Source organism: Phyllobates terribilis, unplaced genomic scaffold, assembly GCF_046119375.1.
Source record: "Phyllobates terribilis strain yellow unplaced genomic scaffold, ASM4611937v1 Scaffold_5__5_contigs__length_657084704, whole genome shotgun sequence".
In the NCBI taxonomy this organism is placed as follows: Eukaryota; Metazoa; Chordata; class Amphibia; order Anura; family Dendrobatidae; genus Phyllobates; species Phyllobates terribilis.
Genome location: NW_027362765.1, coordinates 468,663,976 through 468,691,944, shown reverse-complemented (window position 1 = coordinate 468,691,944; position 27,969 = coordinate 468,663,976). Strand labels below are relative to the sequence as shown.

At 43.2% G+C, this 27,969-nt stretch overlaps 1 protein-coding gene across 2 annotated transcripts; it reads left to right on the top strand.

Moving 5' to 3' along the window:
- The first annotated feature begins 926 nt into the window (after positions 1-926).
- Positions 927-26,988, top strand: CDK1 (cyclin dependent kinase 1). Of its 2 annotated transcripts, XM_073685419.1 has the most exons (9): positions 927-1,058; positions 1,268-1,396; positions 3,788-3,847; positions 6,187-6,343; positions 12,723-12,846; positions 12,952-13,122; positions 15,543-15,706; positions 20,201-20,342; positions 26,198-26,988. In XM_073685419.1, exons 3-9 carry the CDS (start codon positions 3,811-3,813, stop codon positions 26,309-26,311), a joined length of 909 nt encoding a protein of 302 aa, XP_073541520.1. In that variant the 5' UTR covers positions 927-1,058; positions 1,268-1,396; positions 3,788-3,810; the 3' UTR covers positions 26,312-26,988. The 2 variants fall into 2 exon arrangements, with proteins under 2 accessions (XP_073541520.1, XP_073541521.1); XM_073685420.1 differs by lacking the exon at positions 1,268-1,396 and having other exon boundaries at positions 964-1,058.
- The last annotated feature ends 981 nt before the right edge of the window (positions 26,989-27,969 follow it).

Genomic DNA, 27,969 nt, shown 5'->3' with positions numbered 1-27,969 from the left:
AGGGCTCTGGCAGTGCTCCTCCTGTTCCTCCTTGCACAAAGGCGGAGGTAGCGGTCCTGCTGCTGGGTTGCTGCTCTCCTACGGCCCTCTCCACGTCTCCTGGTGTACTGGCCTGTCTCCTGGTAGCGCCTCCAGCCTCTGGACACTACGCTGACAGACACAGCAAACCTTCTTGCCACAGCTCGCATTGATGTGCCATCCTGGATGAGCTGCACTACCTGAGCAACTTCTGTGGGTTGTAGAGTCCGTCTCATGCTACCACGAGTGTGAAAGCACAACCAACATTCAAAAGTGACCAAAACATCAGCCAGAAAGCATTGGTACTGAGATGTGGTCCCCACCTGCAGAACCACTCCTTTATTGAGTGTGTCTTGATAATTGCCAATAATTTCCATCTATTGTCTATTCCATTTGCACAACAGCATGTGAAATTGATTGTCAATCAGTGTTGCTTCCTAAGTGGACAGTTTGATTTCACAGAAGTTTGATTTACTTGGAGTTATATTCTGTTGTTTAAGTGTTCCCTTTATTTTTTTGAGCAGTATATTATATATATATATATATATATACAAATATATATATACATACATATATATACATATATATATGTACATACACATTTATACGTTTCCTTTTTTCTCACACATCTTGGCATGTACTGTATGTAGGAGCTGCAATAAAACATAGAAGCAGAAGCCATGTCTCGCTGGAGACGATCTCTTTTCCCCACACATATCATGTGCTGCATTGTACAGATTACACCCCGTAGTATAACATTTCTGACAAAACATTCAGGAAACCGAGAAAAACTCGCCCCACCGCGCTTAAACAAACAAAAGATTTATCCCGCAATATTGCAGTCTAGTCCCCTCCCGCAAGCTTTTTTCACCGCCTTTCCTAGTACGTTTCGCGCCGTCATCACTGACCGTTTCTGATTGGTTGCTTTGAACGTCCACTGTCGACTTGATTGGCTGAGCTGCCTGAGTTTTGAGCGGCCGGTTTGAAATCCTCTCAGTCTGTCGCTGCCCGTGTATCAGTAGGAAGGGGCGCTCTGTGAGGTAATGTCGCTGCTGTGCTCCGGGCTGAGTGCCTGGTGGTGTCCTCTAGACTGTGATACATGTGACCAGTATGTAGAGGCCGTAATCTCTGTGCAAGTGTGTGGCGGAGGGGGAGAAATATAATCACAGAGGGGTGGGAAGAGGGGGGGGGGGCACGGATTATAGAACGTCCGGTAATTCCGGGTGTTATGTTCCTTTGTCTGTGACAGGCCCGGGATATTACTGCTCCTGTATACTCAGGGCAGCCACGTGTGCATGTCGTGCTGCGACTTGTGGTCCCCCAACTGTTGGTCTTGTCTGGAAACTGGCGGCTTAAGAGACAGTACATACTATTTTCAGTAAGTAGCCCCATAGGGAATGCTGCCTGTAATGGGGGGCTTGCTGCTGCATGTAATGGGGGGGGAGGCTTGCTGCTGCCTGTCGGTCTATAAAGCTGTCTGACCTCATGACCTTCGTTTTCTTATACTTTTTATCTATAAGGATCTGTGTACAGGAATTTCTTCATGATCTCCCTCTGATATTTCTCCTTGTAGACTGGTTATTTTCTATGTATATAGATGGTTGAGGTTACTTTTGCGTCACATTGCAGCTTCAGCTTTTGGTGAGGTCATATATATTGGGGCAATGCATAAATTGCCCTTTCCTTAAAGGTAACCTGTCATGTCCTATCTACTATGTAAACTGTCCCCATTGTGTTATTAGTGATGCAATGTGCATCACTAACAGGCTTTTTTCATTAAAGGGAATCTGTCACCCCCCCCCCCCCCCTGGAAGATATCAGACCTCTACTATGGCCATACAGGGTATAGAAAAGTAAATCTATACATACCTGTATGGCCCATAGTAGAGATCTGATTGCAGAGAAAAGAGTTTTAATCAACTCTATTTTGTACAGGCTTGGCATCCGGGGGACGCCAAGCAATCCCTGCCTATGTGTTTATTATTCCCCCAAATCCCCGTCTGTATGCTTAGTTATCATATTCCTCCCCTCCCCTGCATGTCACAGGGTCCTGTGCACTGTGCTCCCCGACTTCCCGGGCATGTGCAAAGCACCACTCACATAGAGCGTGCTTTGCTTCATCCCGGCCCCGTCTGCCTGTGCTCTGCGCTGCAGGGTTCTATTGCGCAGGCGCCGGGAAGTCACTGTCACTTCCCGGCTCCTACGCAATAGACCTGCGCAATAGAAACCTGCGGCGCAGTGCACGGAGAGACGGGGCTGGGATGAAGTAAAGCGAAGTCAGGGAGCACAGTGGAGGGAAAGGGGGGGGGGGGGGATATGGTAATTAAGCATATAGGTGGAGATTTGGGGGAATAATAAGCGCATAGGTGGGAATTGCTTGGCATCCCCTGGCCGCCAAGCCTATACAAAATAGAATTGTTTAAAGCGCTTTTCTCTGCAATCAAACCTCTATGGGCCATACAGGTAAGTATAGATTTACTTTTCTATACCCTGTATGGACATAGTTGAGGTCTGATAACTCCTAAGTGGTGACAGATTCCCTTTAAAATTGGGGCTTATATAAGTATAAAGCATTTTATAAATTTATATGCTACCTGCTCATTCAGTTATAGGGGTGTGATCCTCATTCAGTCAGGGCTGGCTCCGCCCACGCATTTAATTTCTCCTCCCGGCTCGCGCTGAAGTTATGGGGCGCTTGTGCAGTATATGGCCAGCCAGCAAAGCTTGCAGCGAGGGGAGCAGCGCATGCGCTGTGATGAGTGGCTCCCCGCGCATGCGCTGTGAGGCTGTGTAGGTCTCAGCTTCACTGTGTGCCGCCGGAGCCGCTCGTCACAGCGCATGTGCATTGAAGCTGGGAACTACACAAACTCACTGTGCATGCGCGGGGAGCTGCATGCACGGCTCCCGGCGCTGCAAGCTTCTGGCTGGCCTTGTCATACTGCGCAAGGTCCCCATACTTCAGCGCAAACCGGGCGCAGAATTCAAATGCTTGGGCTTCACCAGCCCTGACTGAATGCGAGGATCACACCCCTATGACTGAATGAGCAGGGGTCATATAAGTTTATGAAATGCTTTTATACTCGTGATATAAGCCCTGATTTTAATGAAAAAAGCGTGTTAGTGATGCACATTGCATCACTAACAACGCAATGGAGGCAGTTTACATAGTAGAAAGGACATGACTGGTTCCCTTTAAATGGGTTGTCTAGGATTGCTGATAACTGATGTATTGGTGCAGGGCCACCTGTTTGGACCCACACCGATTGGCAGAACAAGGCACTTTTTCCCCATGTTAGTATGGAGGCTCAACCGCTGCTCCATTCATTGTCTGGGATTGTCAGAAGTAGCAGAGTACAGCGCTTTCTGGTTTCTCTGGCAGTCCTATAGACAATGAATGGCACGGAGGCTGAGGATGCGCTTCTCCGTTCAGGGCTGGGCTCTGCAGCACCATTCTTGATGATCTAGAGTCCCAATTTTGTGATTGCTGGGAGTCCAAGAGGTCAGGCCCCCTCCCACACCTACTCCTCTGTCAGCAAGCTATCTATGGATAGGGCATAACTTATTTTTTGGGGGCAGGGGGAGAGAATTCTTTAAGATATTACTTATTTTAGTTCCATTTATTCCATGGCCCTTTACATTTGAGAAGGTCTATACATAATAAAAAGAAACAAGTACAGCTGAGCTGTCCCAGGCCGAAGATTAAGAGCAGGGGCCCAAGAATATGAAAAAAAACATTGAAATGGTTTGTCCACTATATTTTGTTTTCCAGGAATATTTAGAAATCCCACAGAAATGGATGAATATGCTAAGATAGAAAAAATTGGCGAAGGTATGTATAATATTATGGCAAAAATACAGTTTAAAGGGAAAATGTTAAAGGAAACCTGTCAGTGAACTTTATTAACATGCGTTAATCTTCAGGTTAATGGCGTTGGCTATGTGCCTGGCCGCTGCACTGAATGTACAGCTCTAGTGAGAAAATTCACTTTATTCCTCCCAGGAGCCACCTGGCTTTCAGTCATGCAGGCGTGCTGTTGTGGCTACAGTCACCACAGTATAGAGATAATGTAAGCATACTCCGGCAGTTTGACTGACAGCCGCCTCAGCAAAATTTATGCTATTTTTGGCTTTTTTAAAGAACTATTCTATCTTCGTAGATGGTTATAGTTGGATAGTTTGGTGTAAAAACAAGCACTCTGGCAAGTTACTGCTAATTTACAATTTGCAGCAGTTATTGATAGAATTAAAAGGGGGAACCTCTGAGGCGTTCATGTTGCCTAAACTGTGGACATCATGAATTGCTGCACGATTACAGCCAGATATATTTTTCTCTGAAACAAAAATTTTAAAGTTTTGATTACTCGTCATGCGCTGCCCTCAGACAGCTTCTCCCAGCATTACTGCTGGTGGTTTACAGGACTCCTGGTATGGGAAAGACTTGCCAGTCACTTAGTTACTGCACTTGGTGCAGTGCTGGGAAAAGCCTTCTGGAGACTATGGCCAGAGATGAGACTAGCCTAGTGAAGTGCCCAGCTGGCCTTTCCCAGTGCCCTTCTAGCTATATCTTCCCTGAAATGCTGGAGAGCCTAAAAGAAAAGTATACTTGTCTGCAATTGTGCAGCCAGACTTTGATTCATGCGGCCTACGGTTTGGGCAGCATGAATCCTGGGATGGGCTCGGTTTAACCCTTTTTGTTTACAGCTCGCTTTTTAGGACACTGACCACTGCTGCTGTCTTAGCTTGTGAGCGCTGGGATTAGGAGGTAACATTATTGAAGCAAGCCAGGATCGCTGGTGCACAAAGTGTCTTACAAGCTCAATAGAAGAGAACTTTTAAGCGTTGCACACTTTCTACTATCTAGCAGCGGTGGTCTGTGTCCAAGGTAATGAGCTGTAAACTGAAACATTGCTTGTATTTACATGCACTATCCTACAATACCCTTTTATAATGATGGGAATAACACTTTAATAAATCTGTATAAAACTTCAAAACCTCGCCCTCTGTACTCTTCAAATCCAGTGAGTGCTGAGATAATCCACTGAGTTGTGATGTGTGAGTAATGAATTTTAAAGGGGTAGTCTGGGACTTTAAGGGCTCTTTCACATGTCAGTGTGTCTGGTACGTGTAGTGACTGTTTCTACACGTACCGGAGACACTGACACATTTAGACCCATTCAAATGAATGGGTCTGCGCACATATGTCCATATGAGCCACACGTAGACATGTCCATTTTTGTCCGGCAGCACGGATCACACGGACCCATTCAAGTCAATGGGTCCATGTAAACATGTACCACACACGGATGTCATCTGTGTGACACTTACCGGCACTTGGGAATCAGCAGTACAGTTGGCAGTGGAGCCAGGGAGAATGACTCCTGCAGCTAGCGGTGTCCTGCCACTCACTGAGCGCTGCTCTGCTGAGCAGTCGCATGGATTATAGCAGGGGACACTTAAGACAGGTGAGTGTGTTTTTTTTTTTTTTTTTATTCTTTACAGGTGGAGACACTGGGAGCAGACTACAACGTACATCATTAACCCCTGCTGGTGCTGAACGCAGCACCGGCAAGGAACAATGAGGGCCGCACTCGGTGCTTGGGAACAGCACTAACTGTACCGCTGATTACCAAACGCCGGTACGTGTGATCCTGATGCGGGACACAGGTGCCCATGGATGGCTCCGGTATAGGTTTTTCCGGTACAGAAATATCCAGACGTGTGAAACCGGCCTTACGATGATGGCCTATCCTTAGGGGCTGCCAGGTGTCGCACTCCCACTGATCAGCTGTTCCCGGTGACTACTTTATAGTGGCCGTGGCCCGGTACTGCACATCCTACACCTATTCAATTAACTGACGGATGTGCAGTACCCGACCACAGCCACTATTCCTTCGTGGAAGCTGTGATGTGCAGTTACGGCTGATGCTGATTGGGGGGGGGGGCTGCTGGGAGTCGCACCCCCACAAATCAGACATTGATAACCTATCCTAAGGATATGCCATCAATGTTAAAGTCTCAGACAACCCCTTTAAGGCTGTATAAAACTGATGAATAAATGTGGACTGTGACATCTTATGTTTTGTCTAGAGAATGAGTTGTGAGTTTTTTTTTTTTTTTTTCTTTTTTGTGCCAGTGTAGATGATGCCTAACAAACTTCATTGCTTTCAGGCACTTATGGGGTTGTTTACAAGGGTCGACACAAAGCAACTAATCAAATTGTCGCCATGAAGAAAATTAGATTGGAAAACGAAGAGGAAGGCGTCCCTAGTACAGCGATCAGAGAAATCTCTCTCCTCAAAGAACTTCAACATCCCAACATTGTGTGGTAAGTTTCTGATTTAATACCGCCTTCCATTTAAGAGGTTGCCCAGGCTTCACGCCGTCGGGGTTCTCCGCCGCTGCTGCAGAGAGCGGGCAGTCGCATGACTGCATGTATGCAAATTGCATACATGCAATCAAGTGCTGACTAGAGGTGCTCAGTCTCTCAATAGAAGTGTATTGAGAGAGAACGAGCACTTCATATAGTGACTGTGAACTTTCAACCTAAGCATTTTCTGTGAAAACAATTAAGATGACTGGGAGTATTTTGAGACTCCTATTGACTTGCATTGACCTAATCATGCTGTGACTGGGGCAAGTGATGTGCCATATATTCCATAATGCCCTCCACTTCCTCCCCACTAATACTCTTGCCAGGACAAGAGGAGGCCAGTTGTGACCTATATTTGGTAGTAGTATTGCCTGGACAGCTGGTGCCAGTGCGTCTGCTGCAGCTAGAAGCTCTCTTGGCTGCGGTATGTTTTTTTTTCCCCCTTTACATTGCGCCATTCATTGGCATTGGAAGGCATGCAACAGTGCTCTGTATTGGTGTGGGGTGTAAAGTTTGACTAGTAAAATATATACAGTCATGGCCAAGTGTTGGCACCCTTAAAAATGTTCCAGAAAAAGGTATTTCTCCCAGAAAATCATTGCAATTACATACAAAAAGGAAATAAGCAAGTGTATTTGGACAATGCAAACAAAACAGGGAAAAAAAAAAGGCAAATTGAACATAATTTCACACAACCCCAAAAATAGTCCGGTCAAAATTGTTGGCACCTTTCTAAAAGTGTTATGTGATGCGTGTCCAAACTCACCTGTGGCAAGTAACAGGTGTGGGCAGTATGAAAATCACACCTGAAACCAGAAAAAAAGGGGAGAAGTTGACTCAGTGTGTGCCACATGAAACATGGAGAACAGAAAGAGGAAAGGAGAACTGTCTGAGGACTTGAGTGCCAAAGTTTACAACCCATGGCTCTGTAGCTAATCTCCCTGGACGTGGACTGCAGAGAAAATTTGATGAAGCTTGCCATGCAGGATGGTGGATAAGCAGTCCCAATCAAGTTCCAAAGAAATTCATGCCTGTCCTGGAGACTCAGGCTGCATTGGCGTCAGCGCAACTTATCGGTCGACATTTGAAAGAAATTAAACGCTATGGCAGGCAGGAGACCCAGGATGACTCCACTGCTGACAGACATTAAAAACCTAGACTGCAATTTGCCAAAATGTATGTGAGTAAGCCCAAATCCTTCTGGGAAAGAGTCTTGTGGACAGGTGAGACCAAGATAGAGCTTTTTGTTAAAGCGCATCATTCTACTGTTTACAAAAACGGAATGAGGCAAAGAAAAGTACACAGTACCTACAGTTAAATATGGTGGAAGTTAACAGATGTTTTGGGTTGTTTCGCTGCCTCTAGCACTGGGTGCCTTGACTGTGTACAAAGCATTATAAAATCTGAAGATTAACAAAGGATTTTGGGTCGCAATGTAGTGTCCAGTGTCAGAAAGCTGGGTTTGCGTCATGGGTCTTCCACCAGGACCATGACCCCAAACATACTTCAGAACTCTCCAGGGCTTTGTTTCTATCCATTTCTGGGAGCTTCTTGAAGTGGCCAGCAAGGAGTCCGGACCTAAATCCCATTGACCACCTGTGGAGAGGTCTTAGAATCGCTGTTGGGAGAAGGCACCCTTACATATAAGAGACCTAGAGCAGTCTGCAAAAGAGTGGTCCAAAATTCCAGTCGAGAGGTGTAAGAAGCTTGTTGATTCTAGGAAGTGATTGATTGCAGTTACTTATTCCAAAGGGTTTGCAACCAAATATTAAGTTGAGGGTGGCAACAATTTTGTCCGGCCCATTCTTGGCGTTGTGTGAAATGATGTCCAATTTGCCTTTTTTTTTTTTTTTTTTGGTGTTTCAATACACACGGAATAAAAAAAAAAGAAGTGAAATTGAAGTTTTCTGGGAGAAATACCGTATTTTTCAAAGTTTGAGATGCACTTTTTCCCTCCCAAAATCCGAAGGTACACTATTTTACCTGGGGGCGGCGGTGAAGTGGGATCACAGCTTCAGGAGAGCGGCTGCAGCAGGAGTGTAGCGATTGCTGCGGGCCTTGTCCTCTCGGAAGTCAGCGTAGGTCTCCTCTACTGTACATATCCCTGCGGTGGGCTTTGGGAAAATGGCCACTTGAGGCGGCGCATGTACAGATCGAGATCTCGGGAGACTAGCATCGCCACACTCCATGGCCGCAGTCCTCCTGAATCAGCAACCTTTCTGAGAGTATGGGGCCCAAAGCATTGCCCCACATCTGCCGCCACTGACCTCCTGAAGCAGTGAACCTGCGCTGATGCCAGGTAAGCTACAGTTAAAACAGATAAGACACACCATTTTATTTAACCCCTTTACGACCTTGGATGTATCCATGCGTCCAGGTCGCCTGGTACTTGCTGACCTTGGACGTATGGAAACGTCATAGCGGTTTTGTGTGCACGGAGGCTGTGCGCGCCCGATCGCCACCAGGTGTCAGCTCATTCTGACACCCGGCATAGAGTGCCAGGAACGGTGCCGTACCTCTACCGGCACTTTAACCCTCTAGATAACCTCCCGGCGGAAGATTCCCTATAATGAGGCGGATGGAGGCACTGTGGACGCAGTCTGGCCTGTGATCCGGTGGTGTCCGTCTATTAAGTGTCGGCCAGTTTTGTGAACCTCTGGGGAAATAAGGACTTCGCTAAACAGAGGCCAGACGGATTCCAGAGTAACTCTGCTGCCTCACTATAGTGAATGGATGCTTTAGAGGTTTCATCTGAATCTCGTCAGAGATTTAGATGGAAACCCCGATGTAAGTGCTCAGCGTAGAGCACAAGATAAATAAGTAAATTGTTTCTAACAATTTCAACTCCATTCACAAAAAGCCCCCACTCAGGTCAGTTATCGGAAATATAGGAGCTTCCATGTTACTGGTATCACAAAAGCTCTGGAAAAGTGAAATTGCTCCTCTCCCTCAATAGAAATTCAGCAAATTCTGTGCTCCCAAATCCAAATGCCCCCCCAGTGTGCCTAAACCGCAGTTGGCGTCCACATGTTTGGCATTTCTGTAGCGATGAGTCTGACTAACTTACAGATGCATGTCTCCCAAAGCACGAGCTGGGCACAATGTACTGGTCACTACAATCGCAGTTTGCAACATCCACTGTTGCTTGTTTCTGGAAAACACCCATGGAGTCAAAATTGTTACTACACCTGTAGATAAATTCCCAAAGGGGTATAATTTCCAAAATGGGGCTACTTGAGGGGAGTGCTCTTCTAGCACTTGGGGTCTCTGCATATGGAGTCTGCATACTATTTTAGAAAAATCTGCGCTCCAGTAAGCTAATAGCGCTCCATCCCTCCCGAGTCTTGCCGTATGGCTAAGCAGTACTGTACAGCCACATATGGGGTGTTTCTACATTCAGCAGAAATGTGACAAATTTTGGTGCAATTTTTACCCATTTCCTAGTGTGAAAAAATGTAAAATCTGGGGCTAAAACAATTTTGGCTGTAAAAATGTAACTTTTTTTTTTTTTTTTTTTTTTTTTTTTTCTTTTTTCTCCTTCACTGCTAAATGGTATCAAATTCTTTGACACCCGTGGTGTCAACTTGCTCACTGCACCCCTGGATGAGTTCATTGAGACATGTAGTTTGTAAAATGGGGTCTCTTGTGGTGGTGGTGGTGGGGGGGGGGGGGGGGTTCTGCTGTTCTAGCTCCTCAGGGGCTCTACAAATGTGACAAATCAGTCCCGAAAAATCTGAACCCCAATATAGTGCTTCCCTCCTGAGCTTTGCACTGTGCCACAAAAGTAGTTTTCTGACCACATATGGGGTATTGACATACTCAGACCCCAAGATTTGTTGTGCAATTTCTCTTGCTATCCTTGTGAAAACGAGAATATTTGGGGCTAACAACATTTTTGTGGATAGATATATTTTTTTCATTTTCACAATCAATATTGACACTAGGTGTTTTTTCACCACCCATTACTTTTTAATGAGTGAAAAATGCTGAGTGATATGATCTATTGTGCAAAAAAAACATGTAAAGCACAAAATACTGATTATACAAAAACCAAGCTGTGTGCATGAGATTTCTGAAAACGCAGCTGAAAATTAGCATAAACGCCTAGTGTGAACATACTCTTAAGTAAACAACACCAAGCAGCCGGACATGTGGACTTTATACATCTTTGAATTCCATGTTTTAACCCCTATCTCATGCTGTCCTAAGATTACATAGCAAAAGCCTGCTCAGAATCCCTATAAAGGTCTGGATTTTGGGTTATTTTTCGTGTGTGGTTAAAAGAAAAAAAAAAAGCCTTCCCCCGAACAAAAAACAATTTATCGATAAATAAAAAAAAAAAGCTCAATATACTTGCTGCTTTTACAAGCAAGCATACCGTCTGACATTGATTTGTTTGTTTTTTTTTTGAGAAAAAACAAAGTGGTGCTGCCATGCTTCTGCTTTCTAGTGCATTATGAATGAAGAAAAAGATTGTAATTCAAATGCATTAGGACAGATGCTGTCTACATCATATAATTGATCAATCACACAGTCTGGCACTGCTTCTGGCATCTCTTCTATCTCTCTATATTAATTGAATCTGTATTATTTGCAGACTACAGTCATCTTCACTGATGCAGTTGTATGACACATTACGGTCTGGAGCATTTACTTCAACGCTCTAGCCCTTTCTGTTCCTATCTATATTGCTGAACTGTGAGCTCTGAAGTCATCTCACTATCCTAATATATGATGGCTTGCTTCGGCTTTTATACAGCCGGTGATGGTTCCTCTTGATTGGCTGCGTTATACCATGTCATAGCTGCAAGGCATTATATGGAAGCTTGCATGTATTTGAGGTCATGTCAGCCTTCTGTGACTGATGTAATGTTTTGCAATAAGTAAAAAGACAGTGTTTTTTATTTTTCCGCCAACTGTTTGAATTCACCTGGACCTGCAAAATTTATAACATTCGTCAAATTAAATTCATCTGGAATTGTTATGTAAGGGGGAAGACCGGAGTGTAAGTACTTTCAGAGCAAGGGATCCGGAACTGCCGGGGCCGTGCCTCTGGTTGCAGGGGGGAGACAGACTGCGAGCACAGGAGTCAGGTGACTGGGAAGCTGGGGGCGTGTCGAGAGAGAGCTGGGAGGTCAGGTGACCGAGAGACTGGGGGTGTGGAGAGAGAAGAGACGAGGACGTTTGCGCGGAAAAGCGGAGCTGGGTCCTGCTCAGCAGAGCAGTGTGAGAGGGTCCAGGAGACCGCCCGCTGCGGCCAGAAGACTGAGCATTGTTTGGGCGGGGAAGCTTGAAGAAATCAACACCGGCCTCAGCTGGCAACTGCCTTGTGGAGGAAAAGTCAGCTAAGTGTAAAAACTGTCGTTTACAACCGGTTCAACTCTGCTATATCTAGTTAAACTGTGAACTGTCAGTTAAAGACTTTAATTTGCTACTTCCCTTGTTTTCCCCCATATTTTCCCCTGATACTCCCTGTGTGGAGATTTACCCTGTTATAAACTTCCCCTGTTTATTAACCCTGTATTGGCTGCTCTTTCTCTGTCGCTGCATCTAAAGTACCCGTGTTAGTTACATATTTTTGATGGAGAACTTGGTGCTCAGTCCACATATAGAAGTACAATACATTGCAATTAAATAGGATTCTAAAAAGAAAAATCTACTTGCACTACTAATTTCAGAAAGCTGCCAACTTTGTTCTTTTTGAGAGTTACTTTGCTGCTGGGTTTTAAAATGTTGTAGAAGCAAAATCCACAGCATACATTGAAATAAAGTATATGCAACAAAAAAATCAAATGTGTTGGCAGGAAACACTGCATAAAATAGGCTCATTTTAGCTTCAAATCAGCAAGGAAAAAGAAAGCTACATACATGTGCATGAGATTTCAAAAATCTCAATCACTTTGATGGAACAGGAAAAATGCTGTGTTTGCGGGAAAAACATGGCAAAAAATGCGCTGTGTGAACGTAGCTTTTATCAGCAATTATCAAATCTAAAACGCACTTATTAAAGGATGTGCCGTGTGAGCATTAGTCGCATTCAATGGGAAGAATCGGCACCAGAAATAAATGATGATGCCCAAGGTAACAGGTGGTTACCACCCCCAATTTAATGTCTCGTTGACAAACCATTTGAACAGGGCCTAAAGCAAAAAAAAGTATTGAATATGTTGATTGTGCTGGTAAATGATTGCAGGGGGAAGTAGAACAGATTGGGTTCAAGTCAGATCTCAGCCTCAGTATAATGCCACCAGAACGTAATGGGCAAAAACAAAACAAAGCATTAATTCTATAAGTGTACCTTACAGTAATTGATCTTGATATATTTTCCCCACAGCCTTCTGGATGTTTTGATGCAAGATTCAAGGCTTTATCTTATTTTTGAGTTTCTTTCCATGGATTTGAAGAAGTATTTGGATTCCATCCCTAGCGGTCAATATTTAGATGCCATGCTTGTGAAGGTAAGGTATATCCAATTCCAATGACGCTTTTTGAGTTGGGACAATGTAGACCACGGGGCTCTGATTTGTCCTACGTTTGTTCATAATTTTTCTTGTGTTTGACAGAGCTACTTGTATCAGATCTTACAAGGCATTGTATTTTGTCATGCCAGAAGAGTATTACACCGAGATCTGAAGCCCCAGAACTTGTTAATAGACAGTAAAGGAGTAATAAAGCTGGCTGACTTCGGATTGGCTCGAGCATTTGGCATCCCTGTCCGGGTTTACACACACGAGGTAAGAAAAAAATCGTTGGGTTAGTGCCATGGCGTTTTAAAAATGTAGTGTTTTGTCTTTTATAAAATGTGTAAGGCTGTGTGCCAATGATGCGTTTTCTAAGTGTTTCTGCAGCGGCAATTCCGCCGCGGAAACTCTTGGTTGAAGGTCTGCTATGTTCCCCAATGATAATCCTCATGTGCTGTGCACATGCTGCAGAAATTTCCGCTGTGGATTATCATTGCGGAAAAATCCGCAGCAGTACCATTAATTTTGCGTAATTGTGGTGTTTTTCTCTGCCATGGACTTGCATTGAATCGCATAATATCCGCATGACTACATGTGCACATGCGGATATTAGGCGATTCAATGTGTGGATTGTACCCGGGTTTGGAGAAGGAGACTCATCCAGACCTGGGTACCATAGTACCTGTGGGGGGAAAAAATAAACACATTATATTCACCTTCTGATGGCCCCTGGTCTCCTCAGTGATGCGTCCTGGCTCCCCGGCGGCTCATGATGGTCTAAAAGGACCTTCAATGACGTCAGCGGTCGCGCGACCTGTCACATGACTAAATGATGTCATGGAAGGTCCTTTTAGACCACCGCGAGCGGCCCAACACACCGAACTTACCGGAGAAGGAGACTGGGGGCCATCAGAAGGGGAGTATAATGTGTTTAATTTTTATTTTTTGCCATTCTTTGTAACTATCAACTTGGTCACACTATATAAATCCATGCTGGTTGCATGGATTTATATAGTGTGACCAAGTTGTCAAGCACTTTTCAAAGTGATGCTAAAATCGCTTGGAAAAGAGCTTGACAACCCGCATGCGAAAAAACTCGGGACATGAGTTTTTCTGCCAGGAACAAGCTTATGTAAAATCCGCATGCGTTTTTTCTGCCAGGGAGATGCAGAAACGCTCAGAAAAAATCCAGAGCATTTCTGCATTGTGGGCACATAGCCTAATAGTGCAAAGTGCTTTCAAAAACAAGCAACCATGCAATTTAGCTTTTATAAAAAAAAAAAAAAAAAATTTTGCCGTTCTCAAGAATGGGAGGATTCTCAATGCTGTAGATTTTACTACTCATTGCCAATTATATTGTCCACATCGGAGGTGGCTGGTCTCCTTGGCAAGGAGCGCACGTTACAAGATGTTTGCAAGCACTGCTCTGAATCTGGCCTAGACGCACTGCACATTTCCTTCCCCTCCCACCCCAGGTAGCAGGAAGACAGGAGACTGAGGAGCAGGGCGCTCCTGAAGAGCAGAACTTGAGACTGCGCCATTAATTCCTCCATAGATGAAATTTTTTTTTTTCATTATTTTTTGAAATGGTTGGGTAGGGCTTAAAGGGAATCTGTCAGCAGGCTTTTTCTACCCAATCTGAGAGCAGCATGATGTAGGGGCAGAGACTCTGATCCCAGCAATGTCACTTACTGGGCTGTTGGCTGTAGTTTTGATCACATTTTATCTACTACAGCTCTACCTATTCTCTGCATGCTGAGCTCTGTATAACTTGATGTAAAAACCTGATGACTGATTTCCTGTAATGGAACGAGTAGGGTCTCCCAGTCACATGACAGATTTACGGTGTTAAATGCAAAATGTTGGTATACATTAGAGCGCAAATCTATACCATTCCATGATTGGCATAGCCTTTATTTTCTGGTGCAAGCAGAGCCAGGGAAATGGCAAATTTATTTAGAGGTGTACGTCTACTAATACACAGTCTGCTGGAGTGTGGCATGAACTGCCAATTTTAATAAATTCCAGTTTGGGCATGCCTGTACGACTGACAACCAGCAGCTCCCTGGATTAATATGCTGATGCCATCTGTGTGCTGTGCGTGTTTTTCATAGACTTGTATTGGTCCTTGTTATCCTTACTGCCGGTAAAAAAAACTGACCTGTCTCCTTGTGGTTTACACGGTCAGTGTCACAATACAGACATGATTAGGTTATAGAGTGTGTGTGTGTGTGTGTGGTGGGGGTGTGTGACTTGATTCCACACGTACCGGGAACATGGGTATGTGAAGGAGGCCTAAAAGACTACATAGGTGGCTGGTAACCTAGGTATCAAGTGGTAAACTATACAATTAAAAATCTCCATGTTCGAGAAGAAAAGTGTTTTTGTTTTGTTTTTTTCCCCCTCCCAGCCACTGGTAAATGTTTGTTTTTTATTCCCAAGGTTTTCTTGGCAATTTTGTATGCTGGCATTCCCCCAACAAAGCCTAGAAGGAGCAGGTCTCCTTCTCAAAACTGTTTTACGCAAACCTCATCCAATGCTGGGAATGCAGCGCAATACCATCTATGCTGCAATACTTGGTTCTGCAGTTAGGTAGTCATTGGACCTGTTTTGTAAAGGAGCCATGGGAGATAGAGAACTGAATTACCTGTTGCATGTAATTAAATCCCAGTTATTCCTTGTCATCCTTACAGGTTGTGACCTTGTGGTACAGGGCGCCAGAAGTCCTCCTGGGCTCTGTGAGGTATTCCACACCAGTCGATGTATGGAGTATAGGCACGATATTTGCAGAGATTGCATCAAAGAAGCCGCTCTTCCATGGCGATTCCGAAATAGATCAACTATTCAGAATATTTAGGTACGTAAATGTAAGGTGTATCCAGATCGCTTATCCAGACTTTTTTTTTTTTCTTTTTATCCAAGTCATAAAATGGGTGAAAAATTCTTCATTTGGTCAATCTCATGTTCTTAGGTAACAGTATTGGTGACAGTCTATGCGCCACATCACAAGAATGGTGTTGCTTTATTTGCTTTCCTATGCTGCTCAAGTGCTTATTCCTGCACTGTGGAGAGATCCTGATATTTCTACCTTTTTAAACTGGTTTCAGAATCTAGAAATCATATGTATTATGAAGGATTCAACTTTTTAAATGAACAATCACCATGACATATTCCACTGTACCCGGTGTTGCTGGTTGACTTGGCGATGTTTGGCAGAATACAAATTCATGCAGGTGCATGGTTCTCCCTATAACCATCCTCTGGACTTACCCTGCTGATTTGTGTGCTGGAGCTGACCCTTTCATTCCTCCCCTGTCCCCCTCTTTCCTTGCCTCATCCCACCCTTTTAACCATTCTTTATGGATTTAATTTGTTTTGACACTCTGCAAATCCATGTACTTCCGTGTCATGCTACTACATGACCCTCCTGTATCTACTAGCAATTGTTAAAGAGGGAGGGGGGATATAATTGTTTATTTAACCCATAAAGTAGACACCATACGAAGGAAACAATCAGAACGTCAAAATTGATCTCTTTATTTATTTATTTATTTATTTTTTTGACACCGTACCACTCCCCACCCTATTTTTATGGGTAACCTTAACCCCTTTCTCACGTATGACATAATAGTACGTCTTGGTGACCTGGGCCAATTGGACCAATGATGTACTATTAGGTCATATGGCAATCGTGCCCGCACACAAGCTGGGCGATCGCCGCCGGGTGTCAGCTGTCACTATGTGCAGAGAGCGGTTCCCACACCGCTCCCGGCACATTAACCCCCTCAATGCTGCGATCGAAGTCGATTGCAGCATTGCGGTGGCAAGGGGGAGGTGATTGGAATACTCTCTTCCTCTCCCGGCCTCCAGCGCTGTCTGCCGCAGCTTCCCGGATGTTGCCATGACGACCCGATGTCGTCATGACAACATCTGGGTCACCAGACAGCAGGAAGATTCTTTGGTCATGCGCAGTGCATGACCAAACTATCTTCTCCCTGTGCAGTACTGACAGCCTGTATAGCACAGGGATGGTGCTGCATTCCTGTGCTATACAGGCGATCAGAATAAAAAAAGTGAAAGTCCCATAGTGGGACACAGAATAAAAGTCCAATAAGTGTTAAATGAAAAAAAATAAAAATTAATCCACCAAAAATAAAAATATAATTTACCCATTAATAAATTATTATGAAAAAAACAATAAAAGTACACATTTGGTATCGCCGCGTCCAGAACGACCTGACCTATAAAACTGTCCCACTAGTTAACCCCTTTAGTCAACACGGTAAAAAAATAAATAAAAGACTGAGCAAAAAACAATGCTTTTTCATCATACCGCCAAACAAAAAAAACACTCTATCAAAAAGACGAATATAAATAAAAATGCTACCGCTGAAAACATCTTGTCCCGCAAAAAACAAGCTCTCAGAATAAAGCAATGCAAAAAAAATATTTTTTTTCTATAAAATAGCTTTTATTGTGTAAAAGTGCCAAAACACAGAAAAACTATATAAATGTGGTACCGCTGTAAACGTACTGACCCGAAGAATAACGCTGCCTTATCAATTTTACCACACGCGGAACAGCATAAAAAAAAAATTCTTGAATTGCTGGTTTTTCTTTATTCTGCCTCCCAAAAATCGGAATAGAAAGTGATCAAAAAATGTCAAGTGCCTGAAAATGGCACCAATAACAACGTCAAGTCATCCCGCAAAAAGCAAGCAGTCACATGACTGTTGGACAAAATATGGAAAAAATTATAGTTCTCTAAATATGGCGATGCAAAAAAATTGCGTCTTTTAGTGTGTGACAGCTGTCAATCGTAAAAACCGATATGATTCTGGTATCGATGTAATCGCACCAACCCGAAGAACAAAGTCGTCTAATCACTTATACCGCACGAGCAACGGCGTAAAAAATTAACTTTAGGGTTGGGGTTGTGATGGGGTTGGGATTTTTTTCAAGAGTAGAAAAAAAAAGCAGATGTGGCGATTAGTGTTGAGCGCAAGTGCTTGCTACTTGAGTTTGAATCGGGTGCTCAGGAATGCACGGAGTATCGCGGGTGCTCAAGTGACATGCTCAAGTCTCCGCCCCATATGCTTCATGGCCAAAAAAACTCGCGGGGATTGCCTGCCATGCACGAGCGATTCCCGCATGTTTTTTTTGGGTGTCTAATAACCATGAAACATGAGAGCGGGGACTCGAGCATGTCACTCGAGCACCCGTGATACATGGTGCATATCAAAGATGCAAACTCAAGTAGCGAGCACTTGCGCTCAAGACTAATGACAACTTATTCAATATGATGACCTAATGTTATCAAATTCTGTGTCGTACCTCTGGGTTCAAAATGTTCACTATACCCCTTGATAAAATCCTTGAGGGGTGTAGTTTCCAAAATGGTGTCACTTGTGGGGGTGATTCCACTGTTTAGGCACATCAGGTGCTCTCCAAACGCGACATGGCGTCCGCTCTCCATTCCAGCCGATTTTGCGGTCCATTTTTGGGGTCCATTTTCACCTTACCCTTGTGAAAATAAAAAAATTGGGGCTAAAATATTTTTGTGGAAAAAGTTTGATTTTTTTTTTTTTTTTTTTATTTTCACGGCTCCATGTTATAAACTTCTGCAAAGCACTTGGGGGTGCAAGGTGCTCACTACACATCTAGATAAGTTCCCTAAGGGGTCTAGTTTCCCACATGGTGTCACTTGTGGGGGGTTTCCACTGTTTAGGCACATCAGGGGCTCCCCAAATGTAACATGGCGTCCGCTAATTATTCAAGCAAATTTTACATTCAAAAATTCAAATGGCGCTGGTGGGGGGGGGGGTAAAGGGGTTAAATTACATCTCTCCTCTTTAAAAAAATTGTTATATTTTTTTTCTATTAATAAAATAAAAAAAATGAAAATTAAAAGCCATCATAGCTCCATCAACAGTAAAGTACATTAAGTTAATTGTCTTGGAAAGTGTGACTCAAATCAAATTTATTTTTGCAAAATTAAGAATTTTAAGTTGCCAAAACTACTATCCCTTTGGTATTGTCATAAACGTACTGAAATGATATATCAGGTTGCCATGTTATGCTAGGTTTTAAAACATGTGAAGCTGGCTAACCTTAGCAGTGGCTACTTGGAGAAAATCAAGTTTTATTCTCCCTGCAGCTGTTCACTTCCAGTCATGATGTTTCAGGGAGCAGTTTGTTGCTGCCCATAATATAGTGCACGTTGATTGACAGCTCACTCCCCAGCATGTATGCAGAGCCGGCTGTCAATCAATATTACTCCGAGTGATTATAGCACCTTAACTGCAAGCAAGCAGCTGCAGGGAGAATATACTATAACTTGATTTTCCTCCCTATAGCTGTGTATTTTGTAAGCCTGCCAAACATCATTTTAAATGCTATTTACCTGCAGATAAATAGCTTTTCTGGAAGTGACAGGCTCTTTAACCCCTTCCCAACATTTGGCAGAACTGATACGTCCTAATCTCTTCGCAGTTACTGCAAATTGATTTGCCGGTACAACATAGTGATCGTGTGGGCACAGGAGCTCGTCTGAGCTCCTGCAGCAACAGCCAAAGGCCAGCAACATCTCTGGCTCTTTCCTTTTTTTTGTTTTGTTTTTTTCTCCTATGGGGTTAAGCAGTTAATTGCTAACTACCTTCTAGTTCTGCCCTGTGGCGATCTCCTCCAGCTCAGAGTGGTCACGGACCGCTCCTCTGGGTGATTCTGCTGCTTTCTGTGACGACATCTCAACAGAGGAGTTCCTTCTCTTCTGCTCTGCTTTGTCGTAGAAGCGTTACTGCCAACGTGATGTTGATTGACAGCTACAGAGAGCCGACTGTCAATCAACATATCGGCAGTGACTGGTGATAAGTGCTTAGCCCTATAGGGAAAATTGATAAAGAAGTCCTTAATAAACTCCTTTTTAAGGAGCTTAATGTCTTTGAAAGCAAAATAAAAATAAACTGCATTAATCTGTTTTTAGTAGGTAAGGCTCCTTTCGCATTGAATTCTTGCACATGTTCAGTGCTCTCATCAAGGTTTGTGTCTCAACCACCCACAAAACGGGATTTGGCATATGCCAAGACGAGTTACAGACTAATGGTGCCCTCGTGTGCTCTGATCATTTTCAGGTGTATACGCCCGAAAATGATGCACGGCTGAGCACACTTTAACTCTGGCACCATTTTTCTAAGGCGCATACACCGAATCCCATTTTGCAAGATGCAAACCCTGATGGGACCACTGAACGTGGGAAAGACCGCAATGTGAAGGGAACCTTGGGCATTGATGATAGTGGTATATATAATCTAACTTTCCATTTTTTTTATTTTTTTATTTTAAATGTATACAGGGCTCTGGGAACACCAAATAATGAAGTATGGCCAGAAGTGGAATCTTTGCAAGACTACAAGAATACATTTCCAAAATGGAAAGGGGGCAACCTTGGTTCTAACGTGAAGAACATTGATAAAGATGGGCTTGACCTGCTATCGGTATGTACTAAAAGTACAGTTTTATAGTCTGTTTAGTGGTGACTTTTTTTTTTTTTTCTGGGGTTTTAAAGGAAGTTGTCTCCATTTCTTAAATGGTTAAAACAAGCTATTTCCTTTTTCTGTAATTTAAAAATCCTCCATGTTCTCAAGAGCATTTGTCACGTGCAGTCTCTGGTTCACAATACAGAATCCAAGAAGTTCCTTACTGGCTCCCTTTTACAGGGGACAGGCTCTTCGGAAAGAGTTCAGACGAGCTAATGAATGACAAGGATGTCTTCTCTTTCCAAGAGATTTGTTAGCATAGTTTATTTATATAGCGTTGATTCCATGGTGCTGTACATAAGGGGTTACATACCAAATACAGATATCACTTACAGTAAATGAACTAACAATGATAGACTGGTACAGAGGGAAGAGGATGCTGCCCTTGAGGGCTTACATTCTGCAGGATCACCTCCCTGACCCAGCTGTCGCCTATATCTCTGGGTTACAAAATCAAATGTGTCCCTTTCTAAAGATTTTGCATGGAGTCCTGTCTCTACAGAAGAGGAGAATTTTTCTGCTGTATGTAATGCTCATCTTCACATTCCCATTGCTGCATTTTATTGGCTTCTGTCTGTTCTCTTCATTTCCAGTTTATCGCACGCACTTTTACATTGGTGAAAGCTCTCAAAGTATTTACTGAAGTGCTCACCACCTGATTGGGGTCATCGGCAGCAGAGGGGTAGCAGTTATCCTGTATCTGGACGATCTTTTGGTGAAGGCCATGTCCAGAGGATAATCTGTCCAGTCTCCAAATCTCTTTGGAGCACTTAATTTCTGTCAATTGAGGATCCAAATAATGTCTGATACCGTTCCAGCTGCTGCAATTTTTGCAGCATTTTTGTTTGTTGGAGACCTTGTGCTGCATCTGTAGGTTCCCCCCGCCCACCCTCTTTACTCCATGAAAGGTCTAGGCAGGATGGTTTGTTTTCGAGGCAGTTCCCTTCACCAAACATCTACAACATTCCATTTTCTCAAGAGCAAGTCAGTCAAGTCTTTATAAAGTTGCATCAGTTTTTCTGTTTTAGAGCCCTTTGGTGGCTGACTGCCTCTGTTCTGTTTTCAGGCAGATCTTTCCTTTCTCCTTCAGATAGTAATGACAGATGCTTGTCTTTTTGGGCTGGAGAGCAGCATTCAATCATCACTCCACTCGGGGTATTTCGAGGCATCTTGCCTGCAATCTAAAACCTGGAACTGACAGCTGTTTTCTGGTTCTCTACAACTGGTCCTCCCTTCTCGGGGACCTCTTGCTTTGAGTACAAACAACTCTACTGTGGTGGCCTATGTGAACGATCATGGGGACACCAGGAGCTCCTCAGTCATGAGTTAAAATCACTAAGATTCTTCACTGGGCGGAGTATCACGTTTCACTATGAGATGCAACAGGCTCCCAGGATAAAGGCGGGGCAGCACAGTTACAAAATACACATCTGTGTGACTAGCGACCATGAATGGTATGTCTTCTCATCTGTATTTTACATTAAGGCCTCATTCACATGTAAAATACTGAACATCAGCTGTAAGCTCTACTGTCCATACTCGGTGTGGAAAACTGGGCCGTGGACTCTCAGCCAAGCAACTCTACGTCCAGGAGAGGGGGCTGACTTCTCAGGGGTCTTGACATGGATCTCTTTGCATTTTGCCTCAATCGCAAAATCCCAATTTATGATACCTGATCCTGAGATCTTACAACATTTGCAGTAAAGTCTGATCACTCCTTGGTCAGTTGGCTCCATCACATTACTCTGCTTTGACTTTTTCTCTGCATTGTTCAAGCTGGTTAAGGTGGAGGGCAATCCTGATAGCTTTAAACTAGCCTTACTGGGCATGGTACGCCAACCTCATCTACGGTCCTTGGCCCTCTCCGTTACTACCTGCTTTCTCAAGGTTCTGTGTGAAACCACACTTTAACAGTGACACCATTAAACGCAGTTAAGGTAAAGTCGAGGTTTGAGATCCAAAGGCTTCTCTGACCCAGTTATTTGGACCATGCCGGAGGCTCTTAGGCTTCAACCTGCCAAGGTTATTGGGAGTGCAAACAGATATATTTCCATGCCATAGATTTCTCTATTCCTAGGATTTTCCTTCAGTCTGGTCTTGACGCAGGTGTCTGCCTTGCTTCTTTGAAGGAACAAGTTGCCCTTTCAGTAGGGGGGCTCATTGCATCGCTCCTTACAGGCATCTGGTGGATCCTTTGGGACTCTGCTTCGTTCAGTCTTCCTTTTGAGCCTCTTTACAGCATTTCTAGTGGCAACAACCTCCATTTGCAGGGGGTGCGAGCTCGCAGCCCTTCCTTGTTCCTCCATCAGGGCAAGCAGGTTTTGTGCGCCTTTCCATCCTTACAAATCTGCAATTGCTACATCTGCTTTCTGCATCAATTAGAGCAGTCTCCCCCTGCCTCCCCCTCCTTTTGCTAACTTCTGGTTCATCCTTGGGAGTGTTTAGTCTGGATCCTGGTCAAAGCTCATTAGGATCAACCTTTTGTGTCACAGAAGCCTTACAGCATCCTAATTCTTCTGGTCATTCCTGTTGAGTCAAACGGGAGCCTGTAAGCCTCCCAAGATTATTTCCAAATGGATCAGGTCAGCCATTGTGAAAAGCCTATTATGGAAAACCTCTACCCTTTTTGGGTTACGGCTCATTCTGTAAGGGTGCTCTGATTCTCCTGGGTGATCATGCTTTGATTTCTTAGGTCTTCATCCCTGCCACTTGGGCCACTGTTCACACTTTCCTCAAATTCTACAAACTCCATTCTGTGGCTTTTGCTGATGCCATCTGGAGGTGTAAGGTGCTACTGGTGCTGTCTGCCAGGTGATGAACCTGGTCAGCTGTTTTTTCCCCCATCCACTGGGACATCCCAGAGTCATATCTCCCCCACGGTTATTAAAGGGGTTGTCTGGTCCAAATCGATAAGTCTACAATCACTCCGTGTTACTGCAGTGAATCTCCCCCAGTGCACGCACTGTGCTGGTGTGCTGTGGGATTTGCTGGTTTGAAGTCTGGACTGGACGGTATGTATGATTATACATATTCCCAGCCAGTGGGCATGGCCTCGCGTCCATACACTTGCTTGCATGCAGCAAGGCTGCTGGACAGCTGTGTTACTAGACGGGGGTGCGGGGGAATTACTTCAATCAGAGAAGAGATCACCTATAAAGGTACCTGGGTGTAAATGTTTATTTGTGATACTGCCTGTGTCTCATAAGTAGTGTGGTTCCTGTATGGTCTGCAGTCTGAGGATGACTGGTAACATCAACTCCCATTATCGCCTTAACATTGTTAAAGGGCTTGTCCGGTCAAAACCGATAAGTCTGCAGTCACTCTGTGTGACTTATGAATTCCCCGAGCACACGCACTGTGCACTGCGGGGATTTGCTGGTTTCAGACCCGGGACCAGAGGGTATGTATGAGCTATGCATATTTATATGCACTGCCTCGCTCTCCATACACTGGTATGGAGGTAGGCTGTGCCCTCTATTTGGCCACACCCACTAGATGGGGCATGGCCTCCGTTCAATACAAGTGTATGGAGCGAGGCTGCGCCCACTGGCTGGGAGTATGTATAACTCGTACATACCCTTTGGTCTCCACTCAGAAACCAGCAAATTCCCACAGCGCACCATGCTTTGTTTGGTGGGGGGGGGGGGGGGTTAATAAGTCTGCAGTCACACCGAGTGACTGCCGATTTATCAGTTTGGACCCCTTTAATGATAACTGTAGCTTTGTACTTTGATAGGTAGAAATATACACACGATAGAGATCTATCTATTTAGTTGAATGCGTTGGGCACCATTTCCAGTCTATTCCTTGTGCCTTTTGTCCTTTGAAGTTCTGGTCAACTGTGACCAATGTTTTTTGTTTTCTTCACATTTAAGTTAATCAGTAAAGTGTTGCTTAACTGACATGATGTACAGTTAACCCCTTTATGACCGGAGCAATTTTCGTTTTTTGCTTCCCTTCTTCCCAGAGCCAGAACTTTTTTATTTTTCATTCCATATGGCCATGTGAGGGCTTATTTTTTGCGGGACGAGTTGAACTTTAAAATGCCATCACTGGTTTTACCATATCGTGTACTGGAAAACGGGGGGGAAAAAATTCCAAGTGTGGTGGAATTGCAAAAAAATGCAATTCCACAGTTGTGTTTTCCTTAATTTTTTTTTTTTAACCATGTTCACTGAATGCTAAAACTGACCTGCCATTATTATTCTCGCGGTCATGAGTTTGTAGACACCAAACATGTATGGATTTTTTTTTTTTCACCACTTAAATAAAAAAAAAGGACCTAAAGTTTGTTAAAAGAAGGGCACCATTTTTCATGATCTGGGGCTGGGTGAGGGCTTATTTTTTGCGCACTGAGCTGACATTTTTATTAATACCGTTTTGGGATAAATCTGATGTTTTGATCACCTGTTATTGCATTTTACTGCAATGTTGCAGCAACCAAAAACGTAATTCTTGCGTTTGGAAGTTTTTTCTCGCTACGCTGTTTACCGATTGGATTAATTCTTTTTTTTATATTGATCGGGCAATTTGGCGGTTCCAAATATGTATGTGTTTTTTTTTTTTTTTTTTTTATTTTTTATTTTTTTTATTTTGAATGGGGCAAAAGGGGGGTGATTTAAACCTTTTTTGTTTTTGTATTTAAATTTTTTTTTTTTTTTTACACTTTCTGCATGCTTCAATAGTCTCCTTAAGGCTGCGTGCCCAGTATGCGTTTTTCACGCATTTTTGCAGTGGAATTTCCACAGCAAAAACGTTTAAACACTTGGTAATACGTGTTCCATGGTCCCCAATGATAATCCGCAGTGGAAATTTCCACAGCATGTGCACAGCACATGCGGATTATCATTGCGGAAAAATACGCAGCATGTCCATTAATTTTGCGGACACGCAGCATAATTGCCGCCATTGACTTGCATTGAAACGCATATTATCCGTGTCAGCACATTTGCACACACGGATATTATGCGATTCTATGTGCGGATGGTGCCCAAGTCTGGAGAAGAGGAGACTCTCCTCCAGACCCGGGTACCATAGAACCTGTAAAAAAAAAAAAAAAAAAAACAGGTTGGGGAAAAAAGAATTGATTAAAGCTCTTTTCTCTGCAATCAGATCTCTACTATGGGCCATACAGGTATGTATAGATTTACTTTTCTATACCCGGTATGGCCATAGTAGAGGTCTGATATCGCCCAGGGGGGTGACAGATTCCCTTTAAGTCTTGCGTCATCTGGCAGCTGATGGCTGTATTATTCTGAGCTTTGCCCATGGCTATTAAAAAAAAAAAAAAGCACTCCTCCCGTAAGTTTTTATCCTCTCATATTGCAGTAATTATATTATAGAACACTGTGTACTTACAATTGCTCATTTTATCTTTCTACCCAGTTAATTCTTCTCTTTTCCATTTAGGTCTATGACATCGCATGATTAAAAGTTGACTAGCTCTATGTAGAAACAGGAAGCCTCTGCATGAGTCATCACTGCAAAAGTCCCTGGTGGGGAGCAGCTGGGTCAGGAGTCGAGGTGACGCTGGGCTGCCAAGGATTTTGCAGTGATGTATAATTGTACTGACCTGGGGAACCGTGTTTCCTGGTCATTTTTATTGTGTAATATACACTGTGAATTAAAAGTAAACTATTACAATTCATGATGGCTTTGGACACTGCTGTCAGTAGCAGGCTGTATTACACAGCTGGCACCCACCCTTTTTTATGTATCTGTCTCCACTCCTGAGCACTGCTTTACATACTCATTTCCTGTGTGGAAATATTTTCATAAGTAACTTTTAATATTTTGTGTCCTCTCATTAACAGAAAATGCTGATCTATGACCCTACAAAGAGAATTTCTGGCAGGAAGGCCCTGCTTCATCCATACTTCGATGACTTGGACAAGTCAAATCTTCCAGCCAATCAAATTAAAAGTTAGGACCCAGCATGGGTGTCAGGATTTATCTACTTACTTCTATGAATGATCACCTCTTTGTTTTTTTTACTACTTGTGTATATCTATGTTGTGTGTTTTGTCTTTTATGTTTGCGTTTTCTCCTGCAGACTTTGCAGGTAATGTACTTGCATATAAACTCTTGTAAATATTGCCGTGTGCTGTGTACAAATACAGTGGAGGAAATCACAGCAAAGACTAAAATAAAGATCTATATTCAAAAACCATCAAAGATTTAATCAAGAAATCATGCCACTGGTGCTGAATTGGTCTTGAAGTATGGAAATCAAAGGAAAGTTGTTGTCCTATTTGGTGGCCGCTAAGGAACAGATGTGAGGGGATTGTATTGCCTAGATTAAATTAAATCCAGAGATTGAAACTTGGGTTAGTAAAAAAATAAATAAATAAAAAAAAAAAATCTATATTTATTTTTCTTTTCATAAATGGCTTTTGTTAGAAAAAAAAAAAAGCACTGTTTGATTCATACAATAGTTTGATTATCTTCTTTTTTTTGTGTAACTCAAACCAGACAGATTAAAAAAATCAGATTCTGCACTCTGTTTTTTGGAGTCCTTTCTGATCCCCTTTTAATTTTTGTTCATACGTGTATATCTCCCTTATGTATGCTGTAAATCTCCATATAAATGTTTTTGGCATTCTTAGTACTGCTGTATTCTTTTAATGCTTGTAGAAGATAATCTCTGTAACTTGTTGTCAGGTGGTGATGTACAGTGCTTAGTATAAATGAGTACACCCCTATAGATTTGCCAGAAAATGTTTAGTTTCCTTTCAGAATCAACATTTTATATGGGATACACTTGTGGGAGTATTTTGTAATATTAAAAGTTAATTTCTAACATTTACTCAAGACATTGTTGCAAATGAGTACACCCCAATGAAAGGCTTAGGAGTATGTTAAAGTTTAGACATTAGAATTCAACCACAGGTAACCAACTATTCATTAAATAGATATCCAGCAGGCTGCTGACTATATAAAGGGTATTTCTTAACAAAACCCCTTTCCATTTCATGCTGTCAGCAATGGCACCACATAGAAGAGAAATGTCACAAGACCTGACAAAGAAAATTTTCTTTTAAACAAGAAAAGTGAAGGCTACAACACGATCAGCAAAGCTTTTAATTTGTTAAATTGTATTCTGACTAAGAACTGCAACAGTCTTCCAGATGTCCAGGCTGACCACAGCCATTAACACCTAAACAGGAGCATCTTCTGATGAGAAGAGTTGAAGAAAATCAACATTCACGCTTGCTAAAGAAGTTGAAAACCAAACCGGGGTGAGTGTTTCTCGTAACACAATATGGTGTGCACTGCAGAAGAATGACATGCATCCATAAAAGAAGGCTCTACTAAAGCCCATGCAAAAAAATAAATAAAAGCATGCCTACAATTTGCCAGGGCCCATGATGGAAAATATGGAGATTACTGGGACTTTACACTCTGGAGTGGGGCAGCATGAATGCTGCTGGTGTTGGAGAGCTATGTTTCATTGATACGATCATGAATTCACAGATGTACTGATCTGTATGGAAAGAGAAGATGCTGCCATCACTCCGTGCCCTCGCTAGACAATGATCTAGAACTCACAGCTAAGGCCACTTTTGTGTTTCTGAAGAACAGGCTG

Bases quoted from the DNA above. Each gene is read 5' to 3' on its own strand.
- CDK1 (XM_073685419.1), top strand. From the start codon at position 3,811: ATGGATGAATATGCTAAGATAGAAAAAATTGGCGAAG. The intron at 3,848-6,186 runs GTATGTATAATA...CATTGCTTTCAG, and splicing joins GATAGAAAAAATTGGCGAAG to GCACTTATGGGGTTGTTTAC. The intron at 13,123-15,542 runs GTAAGAAAAAAA...TCATCCTTACAG, and splicing joins TCCGGGTTTACACACACGAG to GTTGTGACCTTGTGGTACAG.